Source organism: Serinus canaria, chromosome 14, assembly GCF_022539315.1.
Source record: "Serinus canaria isolate serCan28SL12 chromosome 14, serCan2020, whole genome shotgun sequence".
Classification (NCBI taxonomy): domain Eukaryota; kingdom Metazoa; phylum Chordata; class Aves; order Passeriformes; family Fringillidae; genus Serinus; species Serinus canaria.
In genome coordinates this window covers 13483842-13499607 of record NC_066328.1, presented here as the reverse complement: position 1 = coordinate 13499607, position 15766 = coordinate 13483842, and the positions used below count along the sequence as shown (strand labels likewise).

Below are 15766 nucleotides of genomic sequence, written 5' to 3'. Positions count from 1 at the left end.
CAGAAAGAACTGCGGTTATCCAAATCTTTGATCAAAGCACCATCTAGTGAAGGACAGGCTCCTTGCAGCTGGCAGCGCTCTGGGCAGCTGCACCAACATTTGCCTTTCACCACAAGTTTGCTGCTAAAAACCCCAAAATCACCCAAATGTGCACAGCCCGTGCTGGACCTGAACGAACAGAAACATGCCCCAAAAATTGCTGCCTTCTCCTTAAATCTTTCTGAGTGGAAACGCGTTCTTGTGCTTCCCTCATCTCCCACCAGAGAACCTCAGCCCCACTGAATCCTGCAGGGAACGAGGCACCACAGGAAGAGAAGGATTTCCATGTTGTAGTTTGGGAGCTAAGGAAAAGAAAAGGTAAGGGAGCGGTCCAAGGTCGTGCAGGAAGCCAGAGGCAGATCCGGGAATAGAGATCAGCCACCCTGGACCCAGGGATGCCTAAACAATAGCACAGCCTCTCCCTCTGTTGTCATTTAACTCCTTCCTGACCCACCAAAACCCAGACAGGGGTGGGCTCTGCACTCCTCTGCAGATGTGCCTGTGCCTTTACAGCTCTTGGGGGCCCAGCCCTCAGCCTGTATCTGCTTTTCCCCCTCCAAACCAAGAAGTAAAGGCAGAAGGGAAGGACAGGATTGGGTATCCTGAGAGCAGTGAGGCTGCAGGTAGGAAATTCTTCTGTACAGCTGTCCTCTCATCAATTAAAACAACCACAATTAGCATCTGTTTGTGGAAATGGTGCCTCAGCTTTGCCATTTCTGTGTGGGACAGGACATCACTCTCCCCTGGAAGCATTCAGCTCCATTAAAGTGGCTGTGGAGTGTGGGGATCTTCAGCTGCAGGAGGAGAGGATATTGCTGCCTCTCCCTCTTTCCCAGCTCTTGGGTTATCTGCAAGGATTGGGGATTTGCAGCACGATCACACATCAGAAATGCAGTTTCACTAAGTCTACACTGTTCTCACACTGAGCTTGGAAATGCTGCAGTGCAGGCTCTGGAGGAGACAGTAATTACAAACAGACCTTATAGAAAATAGCTGGAAAAGAAAAATAATACTCAGGTGGAGGAAAAAAACTGAACTGCAATGAACTGAACCTGCAGCAAAATTCTCCCAGAGACAAGAGCTGAGAGAAATAGTGAGCAAGTACCCAGAAAGAGTTCTCTGAAAGGAGTTTGATGTCCTTGAGTCAGAGCCCAGTTCCCAACCAGAACTATAACTGAGGCAAAAGTTGAACCATTTTCTTGGGTCACTGTCTGGAAGGGACACAGACAAATCTGCAAACAGCTGCAGGGACAAAGAACTGGAAAAGCCCAGAGAAGCTCTTATTCTTCTGTTTTCCATCCTAGGTCTGGTTCTTTTTTCCCCCCACCACCCTAGAATGTTTTCATTGACTCCAGTTATGGGAGCAGGGAGGGGAGGACAAGAGTCTACACCCTTCTATGAGAGGCTGAGACAAGAAAATCTTTAATCCTGCCACAGCCCTTGGAACATTTACATCTCCCAGCCACAGGCACTGTGAAACTGGGAGCTCTCAGTTCAAACTAGTTCAAGGATGCTTTCCCTGGGGAAGGGTTTTATTACCCTGGGGGGATTTTTCCCAGATCTTTGCTCTTAGGGTAAGCAACCAAAGCTTTTCTTACAGAAAGAAGCTGCATCTTATACTCCTGGAAAAAGAAAAAGTGACAAATAAGAGCCCACAGGAACTAGGGCACAGAATTGCTGCCCTAGAGATTAGGGTTAAAAGGCTGCAGATCTGCCCTCAGTGATTGCAGATGTCACCAAACACAAGTGCAAACTCACATCCTTGAGTTTGGAGATTCTTTTCTTTTCTCTCCCTCAAGAAAGAGCTCCTGCACTGCAAGAGGGCAGGGACAGAACAGCAGGATGTTTGTCAAGGAAGTGTTAACATGCTAAAAGGATTCCAGCCCTCTGCAGTTGTGGCCTGACAAAATGAGAAAGGAAAGAGATTTGAGTGCAAATAAAACCAGCAGGCAGAGTTTTACATTATGCCAACATTTACCAGTTGGGGCTTGCCCAGTCTGCAAACCAGTCCTAGATTTGGGGAGAGCCTTCCCTGGTGGTTCTGAGAACAAAGACATGTTGACATCAGTAAATCTTCTAATCCCAGTGCCTGATGTGTCAATGAGCAGCTTTAAATCAGAGGTGAGTTTCTTGCTAATTACATTAGATTAACCCAAGGAAATGGAATCCCAGCCAAAGCAACAAAGTCAAGCTTTACTTCACTGACTTCTCTCCATCTGCAGCTCCAGTCTGAGCCTTTGCTGTGGGACTTGGTTTCAATCAACTCTGCCAGCACTTGGGAGAGAGCATTTGATCAGATTTGTGTTCCAAGAACCACCTGGGAGGTGCCAGGGAAATGAGCAGAGCAGCCTGGGCACAGCTCTCAGGTCACTCTGGGCTGTGCATGAAGCTCCAGCTCTTGCTGCCCCACCTGGGTGGCAAAGAAGGACTGAAATGGCTTTTTCCAGCTCTGGTTTTCGGGAGACTGAACCAACTACAGCTCCCAGTAAGGCTGCCATGACATAAACTACCTTCTTCTGGGTTCTATTTTTCAATTTAATTTGTGTAAATAAAATTATTGATTCTTTCATATCATTACATATTGTCCCTGAGGTCAAAAAAGTGCATTATCATCCTTCCTTTCAGACAGTAAGTTTTAGGAAGGTTTTGAATTATTTCTAATCTTTTCCCTGAAATATTGATCCCTTACTAATGATGAACCAGCACTGAAGATTTGAATTAATTTCAGGGTTTTCCCTATTAGAAGAGAGGAGCAGAAAAAAGTTACCATAAAAATGGATGATAAAACCATCTTTCAAAGAACTGCTGCAAAAAGCTGTCCTTTATCTCAGGGAAGGACGTCTGGGATTAAATACCCTTGGAAACATTTCAGTATTTCTGATTCCTCTGTAAATGTCCCTTCTGCTCACAAAAACCTTCACTGAGAGCAAATCCCTGTGCCTTTCTTTCCTCAGGGCAAGAGTCCTGACACGTTTGGACTTTTGGGATCACCGGGTTTGTGCCCTTATCAGTGCCAGGGGATTTAGAGCTGCACATCCAGGCCCCATTTCTGCACAGAGCTCTTGGAAAATCAGAGAAATCGGGGCTTTTCCCCATCACGGATTTCAAAAAGGCCCCGCAGAAATGTCTCTTTTCTCCTACAGGAATTTACTGCTGTTCCTCACAGTCACGCCTTGCACAGTCCTGTCCTGTGCCAGTGTCACCCTCAGGGTGGGATTTTGGGGTGTCCTGTGCCAGTGTCACCCTCAGGGTGGGATTTTGGGGTGTCCTGTGCCAGTGTCACCCTCAGGGTGGGGTTTTGGGGTGTCCTGTGCCAATGTCACAGTGCCCGAGCTCTGAGGGGAGAGCAGAGCGGCTGTGGAGCCTCCCTCCCTGGCCATATTGCAGAGCAATCCTGTGCCGTGCTCTGGGACGGCCCTGCTGAGCAGGGAGGCTGAGCCCACGCCCCACAGTCCCTTCCAGCCTAACCCCTTCGGCATTTTGGGATTCTGAGACTGAGGGCAATGCCCACCCGGGGGAACCCCAGGAGGGCGGAACTCCTGGTTGGCATCGCCGCTTCCCGGCCGGGCTGCACAGGCGGGAGGACAGGTGAGGGCAGCTGCTCTCCCATAGCCACTTCCGGTTGGCGTCACGGGGAGCGGAGTCTGGGCGGAAGCGACCCGGGCCCACTTCCGGCGGTGGCCATGGTGACGGCGGCGGCCAGGTGGGGACAGAGGGGACAGGGAGGGACAGGAGGGGAAAGGAGTGGACTGGGAAGGGACAGACGGGAGAGGCCGTGTGGCTGCGGGGCTCAGGGGAGAGCGCGAGAGCTTGGGGGAAGGCGGCGCTGGGGCGCGCAGGGAGGCCCGGCGCTCTCCGGGGCAGAGTTCACCGCTGATACCGAGATTAAAAAGCCAATTGTAGATAAATCAGGGACACAGCCGGCCGTCATGGCCTCACGGAGGTGTAGGTGGCTCTTGGTTTGGGAAATGTCTGCAAAACGCTTTCTTTGGAACAACAAATGTTTCAGTTTTCTGATCAGGCCATCTTTGTTTCTGTCCCGAACACCAAGGGAGGAATTCCGTGTGGGAGGGTGGAATTACATTTTGGAATTACTCTTTGTACATGAGTGAAAGGGGCAGGAACATAATGAGGAAACCATTTCATAGAATCTTAGGCTGGCTCGGGTTGAAAGGACCTTAAGTCCCATCTCATTCCACCCCTGCCAACACCTTCCACTAGACCAGGTGGGATTCCAGGTAATTTCCCAAGTCCAGGCTGCTTTCTGGGTGCTGCAAACATATTTTTTCCCTTTTTGCTGCACTTGAAGAAGTCAGGCAGGATGCACTGAAGGACTGCAGAGATCCAGCAGAGGCTGATGCTTCAGGTAATGCCTGGCTGGCCTCGGGAATTCCAGCTTTCCTTGGGAATTCCAGCTGGGTTGTTGCTCTCCTGCTCCCTGTTTGGAATGAGGAGCTCTGCCCAGTTGCTGCATTCCTCCCGAGGAGTTTTTACTGCTTTTCAGAGTTTGAATCCACTTCTGTCTCCTCAGTGTGGGGGTTAAATTCCCCCTGCCCTGGAAAGGTCAGAGCCTGTGTTCCCTGTGTTTGTTTTTAGAGGCAGCCCGGGGCTCGGCTGGCATTGGACACTTGCTTGGATCGCTGCCAGTTCCACATTTAACTCGGGGCTGTCCTGAGGCAGCACCGAGGCAGCTCCAGCTCAGAGCCACTGCAAGTGAGCCCCTTCCTTTCTCAGGTAGGACCTTGTGCTTTCTTCAGACTAAAGCCCACACCAAGGGCTGTGCTTTTTTCCTTAGGAAAACCAGGGTTTTTCCCCCTTCCTTTTATCCTCCCAGCCTTGGGTTTGGGGTTGCAGCCTCCCAGCTGGTGCCACTTGTCACCTAAAGGACAATGTGATTCTGGGAGCCTGGAGCTGCACAATCAGCTTTATTCCCCCCTTGTTTGGGGAAGCTTCCAGGGGTTTGGTTCTTTAGGATCTGCTCTCATCTTTGCACCCTTGACCCTATTAATGAATAAGGTCATTAATCCTTGTTCCTTCAGAGAGCATTGTCCTGGCTTTTATAGGAGAACACCCAGTGTTGTTTTAAAGGGAAAGTTTTGGGTTCATTTTTAATTGGATAAATGAGATTTATTCTATGGGAAGCCTTCAAAAAGTTTCCTTTCACCTGTATTTGCTGACATTATCAGTGTTCTGCTCTCTGATAACCTGCAGGTTCCAGTCCTGCCCTTTGGGATGGAGAATTGGGAATTGCAGGACTTGGTTTGGAGATAATGAGCAGAGGCTTCTCCCAGGCTGAAACCCTGGTGTAATAAACATCACCTGTTAAAAACAGAGGGGTTTTCCCAGCCTGAATACCCAAATTACTGAACAGAGGTGACAGTGGGGTCTCAGACCTTGCAGCAGCAGGCCTGAGATGGTGAGTGCATCTCAGATGAGGTGTGGACCCCACGTGTTCCCCACCCTCACCCCCATTTTTAATGTGACACAGCATTTCCTGCTCTGGGCTGCCTTTGGCTGCTCCAGTGTTACCAAAGTTGGGGTTGTGATGGGACAAGGTCAGGAAATCAAAGCAGAACTTGGTGCTGTAGGTCTGAAGTGCTACAGAAGTTCTTCTGTCCCAAATGATTTATTCAGCTGGGTTGTCCTCTCTCTCAAGTCTGACTGAACTGAGATTTTCTTTGTTTTGGGGTATTTTTTAAGAGGACATCTGAGCACCTTGGAAAAGGGCACTGCATCTGCATGCCCCAAACATACACATTATATATTATTCTATAATAGATAATAATATAGTATGTATTAATAATATTATATTAATGCTGATATATTAACAATATATTTATGTATAATTATATGTGAAAATTATATATAACATATAAACAATATGTAGATTTTATATATATATATAAAGGGATTTACATCTCTGATTGGCAAATCCTTGTCTCTCTGGCTCCTCTCCTTCTCTTCCCCATCCCATCTTTCCCCTCCCCAGAGCTGTTACCTGCTGGCTCAGGCTCCAGCCTGGAAGCTGCCAGAGCAGGCTGGTGCTCCTGCCTGTGTTTTGGTTTGCTGCAGCCCTCAGGCAGAGATGGACAATCTGCCCAGTTCCTGTGTATAACATGGAGAAAAGGAAAGAAATACAATAAAAGATTAGAAATATTTTTCAGATCTCAGTGTGCTTTAGCTAGGAGAGGTGCCAGGAAAGGCCCCTCTTCTCAGTTACCTTTTCACCTGCATTTCACTGAAACCACAGCAGGGCCAGATTTTTCCAGTGCCTCGTGAAGGAAGTGCCAGTGCAGCTGTCAGCTCCCAATTGGGAAATAATGAAAGGGCCTGAACGTGGGCTGAGGATTTTTTCTGATTCCAGAATGTCCTGTGAGCCCAATGTCAGCACAGCACCTGTCATCCCTGCCCACACTTTGTGCTGTGAATCTCTAGAGACTTTTGAGAGAGCAAAAAAGGGGAGTCATAAAGAAGGCAGCTGCTGAGCACATGAACCAGTCAGGAGAACCTTCTTATCCAGCCTGAAAATCCAGTGGCCTTGTGTCAAAACATCTTTTTCCCAGGAATTATTTCAGGGGAGATCCATTCTCTTAAGTCAGATGAACTGTCCCAGTCCCTGGCTGCAAACCAGTGCAAACACACCCTGTGTGCTCTCCCAGCACAGGGTGGAGGAATAAGATGCTCTGCAGTGCCTCCTTTAGGGTTTCTGCTTTCCCACTCTGGGCACACTCCCTGTGCCCTGGGGAGCTGCTGCTCTGGTGTCTCCCTGCATTATCCACACTGGATCCCACCAGGAAGGACTTGAGACCCACAAGAGCCACTTTGGGAATGGGAAGCTCCGAAGGACCCCAAGGAGAGCTGTGTTCTACCTTGGTGGCTTTGTTTTGAGACCTTGCCAAGTGTATTTAGAGCTGTCTTTATGTGTTACTTTATTGTGTTCCAGCTGTACCCCCAGAAATAGTTATTTTATTCAGTTCACTGCTATTTCAGCAAGCTGTTCACTGAGCAGCTATTTGAGGAATTCTCTCCAAGCCCCTGATGGATATCTGGAAGAGCCTGACATTTTCCACATTAGCTCTGTTCCATGGCATGCAGAGCCTCTGCCATCCCCTCAGTGACCCTGAATTCTGCCTTAGCATTGTAGGTACCCCTTGTTTTCTGCTTCTCATGCTCTCCTTTTGTTTGAAGGAGCACAGGCTGTGTGCCCAGAATTTCCCAGTATCTTCCCAGTAAAGGCCTGTCTTGCAGTTCAGACTGCAAGAGTTCAGACTGCCTGCATGAGAAAGAAGAAGGGAAGGGAAAACACCCTGGAGTTTGGTTCTGACTTCATGTGTGACCCAGAAGATTTCAGGAAGGGGTTGTAATTAACTTTACTCTTACACCAAGCTTTGATAAAAGCTCAGGGATATACAGAGGGAAAATCAGTGGCCTTTTCACAGGAGTCCCACTTGCTCTTTGGCCCTTAGTAAGCTGTCACATAAACTACTCTCTTGAAGGAATGGCTTAGCAAGGAGATTAGGGCTATGCCTTGGTATCAGAATCCAATCCCAGGATGAGATTTCAGTGTGTTAAGCAAATTGCTGCCTCAGAGAGAAAACCTGGAGCCTCCAAAAGACAGACTGGCTTATATCCTTTTGGGATAACACACAGTAACTGATCTCTGGCTTGTAGACACTCTGGGACTGGCTGTTCTAGAGAAACCTGAACAGTTTTATACAATCAGAAGAATGTGGAGAAATATCCCAGCCCTGAGGAACTTCATCACAAGAGGGTGAATTTAGGGCAAAACATGGGAACAGCATCCCTGAACATAAGTTTGTGATGGGACAGCTGACAGGATGCAGTGCCAAGTGTCCTGCTGGGATGTTCACATCACTGTTTCAGTGCTTAAAATTGGGTACTGATGTGAACTTTCCACAACCTAAAGGAAGGGATGAGAAAATCTGCTCAAGATACAGAGGTACCTCGGTGGTTTATTGGTGGCCTAAGGCAGGGTTAAGAAGAATAATTTCAAAGTCATTTTCAGGCCTTTGCTCATTTTCCTCATGGTGAAGTGATCTCTTTCCTTTCACCCTGTGGCTCTAGGAAGACAGCTGAGAAAGGAAAGCTGATGGATTTCACCAGCACTGTCATCATCCCGCTGCTCTTCGGCAGCCTGGGGATCTTCGCGCTGTTCCGGCTGCTGCAGTGGGTGCGGATGCGAGCCTACCTGCAGGAGGCTGTGGTGGTGATCACTGGGGCCACCTCGGGCCTGGGGAAAGGTATGGACCCAAACAGGCCACCAAGGGCAGCACAGGCAAGGGGGCTGTGGCAGGAGCAGCTCTTGGAACAAAGCAGGAACGAGCTGAAAGTTCCTGTTGATTGAGTTTTGAGAGACGTGGCTCCCACCTGAGCTGTAACCACAGCCAGTGTGGATTTATAGGCAAGGAAGTCTCAACATTTGGTGCAAAAAATTTAAATCACCTTGTATAAACTAGAGCTCATCAAAGCAAGGAATTAGATGCTGTTCTTCTGCTGTCAGGGGTCTTTTCCCTAAATCCTGAAAAAGCCAGGAAGGCAAATTGTTTGTTTAAAATCTCCCAGAACTTGTGTTCTGCCTTCATGTACTTCCAGCTGCTCTGCCAAACTTTCCACTCCTTCTCCTTGTCCCTCACTCTCAAGTTAAGGTACCTTTCATGGTACAAATCCATCCACTCTAAAGTCAAACTCTTGGCATTATTAACACCAGGGAGTAATTTTTTCTAAATGAAACTTATGTTTTGCTTCAGTGGCTACATTCTCTAATTCTGCTTTCTATAATTGTTTTAAGAGCTGCTTGAAGAGAAGACAAGGTGCTCTCTGCTATCAAGGCCTTTCATTAGGATGAGTACATTTATAGAACAAATAGAGCTTTAATTGATGCTGCCTTTGCATGAGATTTGTCCCTAAGGACAGGGCTGTTCAGGAACTGGCCAAAGGAGATGAACTGGTTCTCTCTGCCTGCCTCAGCCAAAGAGTGGGAGTGGTAAAGGATTTTGTACTTCTCATCAAGAAGAGAGGAAATTAGTATTCCAGGAGAGACCTCCCAGCTGGAGCTCTCTGTGCTGTGGGGTGTAGAGACTTCCACCACTGTACTGTAAAGTTTCCTCCCTTTTTGACTCATTTGCAAGATCTTCTCCAACTCCCCTTACTCCTAGTTATTTAATACACCAGACCACCTCTAATTACTGTGTGTTCATTGCCATCCACTCTCATCCCTTGTACAAACAAGCAGTTTGTCCCTCTGGCTCCCAGAGGGGACAGGAACATGCAATTAGGAGGACAATAGCCTGGCATCCCTTCTCCAGGCTTTTCCTCATGAAGAAAATCACCTTGATGAAGGCATTAAACCCAGGCTCCCAGAACCTCTGGAGGTGTTCATTAAAACTGAAACTCCTAAGACCTGTGTTAGATGACACACAGGGTAACTGTGGTCCCTTCTAAGAAGGGCATAAAGTCAAAAATGAGGAGGCACAGGCAGATGTGACCAGCTGAGGGGGAAGATGTGTGAACAGCATAGTAAGTGTCTAACCAGCACAGTAGGTGTGAGCACAGCAGCTGCCTCATGTGTCTGTCACAGTCCCAGGAGAGTGGGAGTGGCTGTGACCTCTCTCTCAATCAGCCTGGCCACCACACAGGAGCAATAAAGCCACCTCAGACCCTGCAGCAAACAGCACTTGGAGCTCTCACCAAGATGTGGATCTGTCCTTTGGCTGGTATACACATTCCTACTTTTCTCTCTCTTTCTTCTCCACAGAATGTGCCAAAGCTTTCCATGCAGCTGGCTCCAGGCTGGTGCTCTGTGGCAGAGACAGTGAGAAGCTGAAGGAGCTGGTGCAGGAGCTTTGTGCTGTGAAGAATCACCGCAAGAAGGTGAGTGTGGCACCAGGACAGGCCTCTGGGCTCACCTGGCCTGGATTTCTGCTTTGAGCAATAAGAAAAATGCAGCTCTGTGGTTAGGGATGGATGCTGATACAGGAGTACACTGAGCTGGCATGTCATTCCTTGTAAAAACCCCCAGGAAGAAGCCAGCTTGGCTAGAAATGGAAGTGAAAGCACACGAGGGCAGAGTGACCAGACCCCTTACACCTGCCCCTCATACACTGAATCTAGAAAAGTGACTTCATTTCTGCTTTTATTTTTTATGTCTATGCTGGCTGACTGTGGCTAAGAAAGGTACTGCTGGCTTCTGCAGAAAACACATGGGTTAGGTTTTGCCTTTTTCAGATGCATTTCCTTTAATAAGACAACAGGAAGATCTCCCTTGTCCCTTTCCTAAGCTCAGGGATAAGGAACAGGCTACAGGAGCAGAGAAAGATGAGCACATCCTGCTTCTGCCACTAATTCCTGCCACATGGAACAGGGTCTGGATGGCCCTCCTCCTTTGCTTCCAGGGCTGGGGGATCCCACCATGAGCTGGCACACCCAGCCCTGAACTGTACTTTGCTAACCTGAGTTTGTTCACAGACACACGAGCCTCACACCGTGGTGTTTGACCTGTCAGACACCAAGGCTGTGGTGAATGCAGCTGAGGAGATCCTCAAGGCCTTGGGTCACGTGGACATCCTGATCAACAACGCTGGCATCAGCTTCCGAGGCACCATTGTGGACACAGGACTGCATGTGGATAAGAAAGTGATGGAAACAAATTACTTTGGACCCATAGCCCTCACCAAAGGTACCTGTGGTGCACAGGATTTGCTGATGCCTCTGCAGACCAGCACAGCTGAGCACAGCTTCACTTGTGTTTGTCATTGTAGCTGGTACAGCACAGGCTGAGGGGAGGTTTGGGGCTCTGGGCAGGCCTGAGGGCATGACTGTGTGGGAAATAGCCCAGTGGAGATGATCCCTGGTTCCATCTCCTGATTCCAGCCTGGCAGGGGCTTGGGAAGAGGTCCAGTTATCCTGTCTGCCCTGACAGAACACTGGAAAACGTGGTGGGGGTTCCAGTGGAGCTGCAGCTTTCCTGGGAAGTTTGGTCACACAGAAAGCTCAGCCTGGAGCATGTCAACTGCAGGAAGTGGGAAGATGTTCTGGTGGCAGGAAAAGCAAATCCTGCTGCCCACTGTGTGGGAGATCAGAGCCACCACAGCAGCCCTTGTGCAGCCTCTGGCACAAGGAATCTCCTCCCCAGGCAGACACAGCTTCAGTCAGAGGCATCCCAAGCACTGTCCCAACCCCTGCACTGAGGAGGGATCTTGTAATTCCCTTCAGCTTCTCCGAGTGCTCTGAAAGCTTTGATTCTTGACAGCAGCAATGGCAGGATTGTTGTCTGAATGGGTCTTTTCTGTCCTTTGCTAGCACTTCTCCCCTCCATGATCAAGAGGAGACAAGGCCACATTGTGGCCATCAGCAGCGTGCAAGGCAAAATAAGCATTCCTTTCAGATCTGCATGTAAGTACCTCCACAGAAGATGGGAAAGACATATTTGGGGCAGCAGGCTGAATAAATACTTGGCTCCTGCTTCCACATTTAGCTCTCCATGGAATTGGCTGTGTGCAGGAAAGGCAGAGCTGTGCATCACCCTTAATGGGGTCACAAACCACTGACAGCCACTCTTAAATACAAAATCTTAGCCCTGTCCTAAAGTTTCTAAAGGAAGGAGAATGTTTTGAAAGCAGCTTGATAGTCCTATCTTGAGAGTCACTATAATTCCATAATTTTATGGTATTTTATCCTTGTCATTTGTCTATATTTCCTCTAAGAAAGCAGGAATTTTTGGTTTTAATAAATTACGAAGTGCTATAGTACAAACAATGCCAGAACAAAAGCCTAAACAATCTTGATCCAGAAAACTCTTCATGCTAAGTCAGTTATGACAAGAAATATTGGTGGGATTACTGAAAAAAAAGCCTTTTAAAAGATGGATGAACTAAGATGAGAGAGCTTTTGACACACAAGCATCTGTAAATCACTGAAAGTGAACACCAGAAGTAGAGAGGTGATGGCATACAGTGGGTCAGGAATGATGCTGAGTGGGGGAGAGCTTGGAAGGTTGGGTTTTGCAGGTGACGTGGGTCCAGTTGCTGCAGGAAGTGTGTTCTGAGGAGCTCCCAGGGTGCTTCACAGGGACCAGAGCCATGGGGATGTGGCAGCAGGAGCTCAGCCCTTGCCTGGGTCCTCACAGGGTGTGCAGCCCTTGCTGAGCTGGCTCTGGTGCTGCTGGTGTGGTGGTGGCAGTCACAGGCAGTCACCAAGCAGGAGTCACTCAGCCATTCCATGGGGGGAAACCTGCCCTAGGCCACGTTTCCCTGCTGTGCCTGCCTGTGTGATCTGCTGTTCCCTTTGTGCAGCCAAGCCCTGAACCTGCTCTAAAAGTCCCCAGCGCTCAGCACGTGCAGGGCAGCCAGCTCTACCTTCCCAAGGCTTTGGGTATCCTTTATCAGGAGTGGGAGGCAGTTTGGGCTCACTCTGCAGTGCTCTGGCAAGGATGTGATATTAAGCTCAGGATCCCAGCCAGTTTTGAACTTCAGTTTACATTTTGTCTTCCTAAATTGCCTCTGACTCCCAGTACCTGTTGCTGCCATTCAATAAACAAAAACAAAAGTAGAGGCTGGAGAACAGCTCTTGCTGAGAAGTGGCTGCATTGCTGTGAAAATCCCATTCAGAAAGTGAAAATTCCCTCAGGCCTGCTCCTCTCCTTGGTGCACAGTCCTTTTCCTGTTTTCCAGATGCTGCTTCTAAGCATGCTACCCAGGCCTTCTTTGACTGTCTGCGAGCAGAGGTGGAGCAGTATGACATTGAAGTGACAGTTGTGAGCCCTGGGTACATCCAGACCAACCTGTCCCTCAACGCTGTCACAGCGGACGGATCTCGCTATGGAGGTGAGATACACCCAGTGCCCTTTCTAAAGCATCTCCATGTTATTGTAAGGTGGGTTTGCAACACATGGGGACACAGGTTAGCCCTGAAGGATCTAAAACCAATTCTGGATGCAGGGTAGGAACAGCAAGCCCCAAAATTTAGCCATTCCAGACAGCAACTATTGCCTTCAGGGCCAGCCATGAGGAACACCTGCCTGTGCTCCCATACACAGCTGGAGTAAAAACCAGAGCAAGCAGCCATGTGCAGTTAGAGCACTCCTAGGAAAGGTACTCAGTGGGGTTTACATGCTGCTGCTGCTGGTGCTCACTCAGCTTTCCCTTGGCAGTTATGGACAAGACCACGGCCGAGGGACAGACGGCGGCCGAGGTGGCTCAGGTGGTTCTCAATGCAGTGGGACAGAAGAAGAAGGAAGTGCTTGTGGCTGGCCTGACCCCCTGCCTGGCTGTCTACCTGAGGAACCTCTGCCCCAGGCTTTTCTTCACCTTAATGGCATCTAGAGCAAAAAAGGAGAGAAAAGCAAAAGGCTCTTAGAGCTCAGCTGCCCTGAGCAGGGAGAGGCTGAGCCCCTGCAGCTGGCTGGGACATCACTGGAGGTGCTCCTGCAGGAAAATCCTTTCTCAAAAAGCTGTTTACCATTGCATGGAGACTGGGAAGTGGTTTTCCCTATGCTGCTGGAAGACAGCACCTAAACCTCAGGAAGGGTGCTTGGACAATGGGGGAGAGCTGAGGTGCAGGGGAGGGCTCAGGGGAACACTGCAGCCGGGGAGGCCCCTGCCTGGGAAACTCCTCACCTCAACTGCAGCTCAGCTTTACTGGCCTGCTACAAATAAAACCCACCTGTTCTGCCTTCACACGAGCAGACCTCTGCTGTCCCCACCCCTGTGAAATACAGTCCTCAGCTGGGAGCTCTCGTGATCAGTGTCTCATTCCCACTCCTTCCAATCTGATCCAGGACATGCTGCTTGCAGTGGGAAACTTCACAGCCTCTTCCTGTTAACGTGCCAAGTCATCTGATAAATTAAGCTCAGTCCAGTGCCACTTTTAAAGAAGTAACTGATGTACAGTTTGGGTGTATTTGGCATCATTTTACCTGTCTGAATCATGCCCTACTGATGTACTGGGACAGTTAATTCTGCAGTGACAGCGCTCTGTGGATCCCTGCCCAAGGAATGCAGGGAAGCACTGAACAGGTAGGACAGCACAGCAAGGCAGCTGCTGCCAGGACACCTGCACAGGTGACAGCAGCACACCTGGGCCACCTGCAGCTCAGAGCAGGTGTGATCCTGTGGATGCCAGGCACTCTCTGGCACTAGAAAAGAATCCATGTGTGTAAAGTGTAGCAGACAGACCCTTTGTTCTCATCTGTTTTCAAGCAATCACAGATGGTAATTAGGATGACATCCAGTGGGGAATGACACCTGGCTGTTCAGGTATCACTTCAGGAGCCTGACAGCCTGAAGGGGTGCTGTGTTCCATTCCTCACCTCCTCATGTGAGGGATACCAGCACCATTAGGAAAAAGGAATTGTTGCACAGAGATAGGACAGACGTAATCTTAAAATTGAAATAAACTCTACTAATAGGATCCAAGGTTCAGACCTTTCCTGCCACCTCCATGCACTTGTCAGCATTTTCCATGTGTCCTCCTCACATGTCCTGCCTGGGAGTGCACATCTGATGACAAATAAATTACATTGCTATGAAATGAATCCCTTGGTCTACTCCAGCTCCTCACAGCACATAACACAAAAGGAAGGGAAAGCAGGAGGGTTTTGTTTTTCCTTGCATCCCTGCAAGGTGCTGTTGTACCAGTAGTAGCTGCAGAACAACCTGCTTTATCCCAGCCCTCTTTATGGACCTGTGAGCTTACACAGTGTGAATCCACTCAGAGGATTGCTCACACAAACTCTGATATGGGTATGCAGGCTCAGCAGGACCTTCTGCTTCCAAAAGCCTTTCCTTAACCACTGCAGATCTATAAATGATCTCTGAGATCCAGGATGTGTTTAATGAAGACAATGCTGCTGCTCTGTCAGGACATCCACTCTCAGGCACCTTCCCTGTGGCTGAGGCTGCAGCTGTGTCACAGAAAGCCTGGGGTTGGATTGACAAGGTGAAGCTTTCAGGTGTAGACACCTTTTTTCCTGTTAAGAGAGGAAAGCAAGCCATTACCTTCTCTGCTTTCCACAAGGGGAGTGTTGGTGTTAGTTGTGCTTTTCCTTCTGTGTTTCCCATGCACAGCTCCTCAGTTTCTTGGTGAAATGCAGTGCTCCTGCCAGGCTTGTTCAGCTGCTCCATGTTCTGGTGTTTCAGGTTGTGGCAACTCAGGAAGGACCAAGGGGCTGCTTTGCATTTCTGTGTTCCCATCCAGGGCACTGAGGGTGAAACACATCAGGCCTGAGGGAAAATGATGTGGGGGGAGTTCCTGTAGGAGCTACAGCTCCAAGGCAGAGGTTGCTGAGAGTGCACCCATTCCCTTTGGAGGTAGATTCCCTCTCTATGCTGCACATTCCAGAGCACATCCACAAAGGGCGGGGGGTGGCAGTAAAGTGTGGGGGCTTCTGAAGGGAGGTTTGTCCCCAGCCACTGATGATTCCACTGAGCTACTGGCACTGGGGACAGCAGATACAGCACCACTCCACAAGGATGGGAATTTTTGGAGGTTGTTTTACCATTTCACTGTGCACTAAAATACCCCTCCTGACCCCTCTCTTTCTCCCAGGTCACCTTGCACAGTTACAGCCCTAACAACCAGAATGTTAGAAAGCATTTTAGCTATACTATCACTGAGATTCCTTGGAAACAAACTCCCCTGCCCCTCCACCTCAGAATGGAATAACAGCTGTGGTTTTCAATCAGACATACCCATTGTGACAGCTAAGCTG

The 15766-nt window shown here is 49.0% G+C and overlaps 1 protein-coding gene across 6 annotated transcripts; it reads left to right on the top strand.

Moving 5' to 3' along the window:
• The first annotated feature begins 3637 nt into the window (after window positions 1–3637).
• DHRS7B (dehydrogenase/reductase 7B) lies at window positions 3638–14590 on the top strand. Of its 6 annotated transcripts, XM_030229885.2 has the most exons (9): window positions 3724–3742; window positions 4349–4405; window positions 4636–4773; window positions 8125–8300; window positions 9815–9930; window positions 10525–10735; window positions 11359–11451; window positions 12729–12881; window positions 13208–14590. In XM_030229885.2, the coding sequence occupies exons 4-9, from the start codon at window positions 8150–8152 to the stop codon at window positions 13411–13413; spliced, it is 930 nt and encodes a 309-aa protein (XP_030085745.1). In that variant the 5' UTR covers window positions 3724–3742; window positions 4349–4405; window positions 4636–4773; window positions 8125–8149; the 3' UTR covers window positions 13414–14590. The 6 variants fall into 6 exon arrangements, with proteins under 6 accessions (XP_009090037.2, XP_030085744.1, XP_050835998.1 ...); XM_030229884.2 differs by lacking the exon at window positions 4349–4405 and having other exon boundaries at window positions 3654–3742; XM_009091789.4 differs by lacking the exons at window positions 4349–4405; window positions 4636–4773 and having other exon boundaries at window positions 3638–3742.
• The last annotated feature ends 1176 nt before the right edge of the window (window positions 14591–15766 follow it).

What these genes read in the sequence shown, in the direction of transcription:
- DHRS7B (XM_009091789.4), top strand. Translation starts at nt 3,723, where the DNA reads ATGGTGACGGCGGCGGCCAG. An exon ending in ATGGTGACGGCGGCGGCCAG is followed by an intron (nt 3,743 to 8,124) that starts GTGGGGACAGAG and finishes CTGTGGCTCTAG; the next exon opens with GAAGACAGCTGAGAAAGGAA. An exon ending in GGACGGATCTCGCTATGGAG is followed by an intron (nt 12,882 to 13,207) that starts GTGAGATACACC and finishes TTCCCTTGGCAG; the next exon opens with TTATGGACAAGACCACGGCC.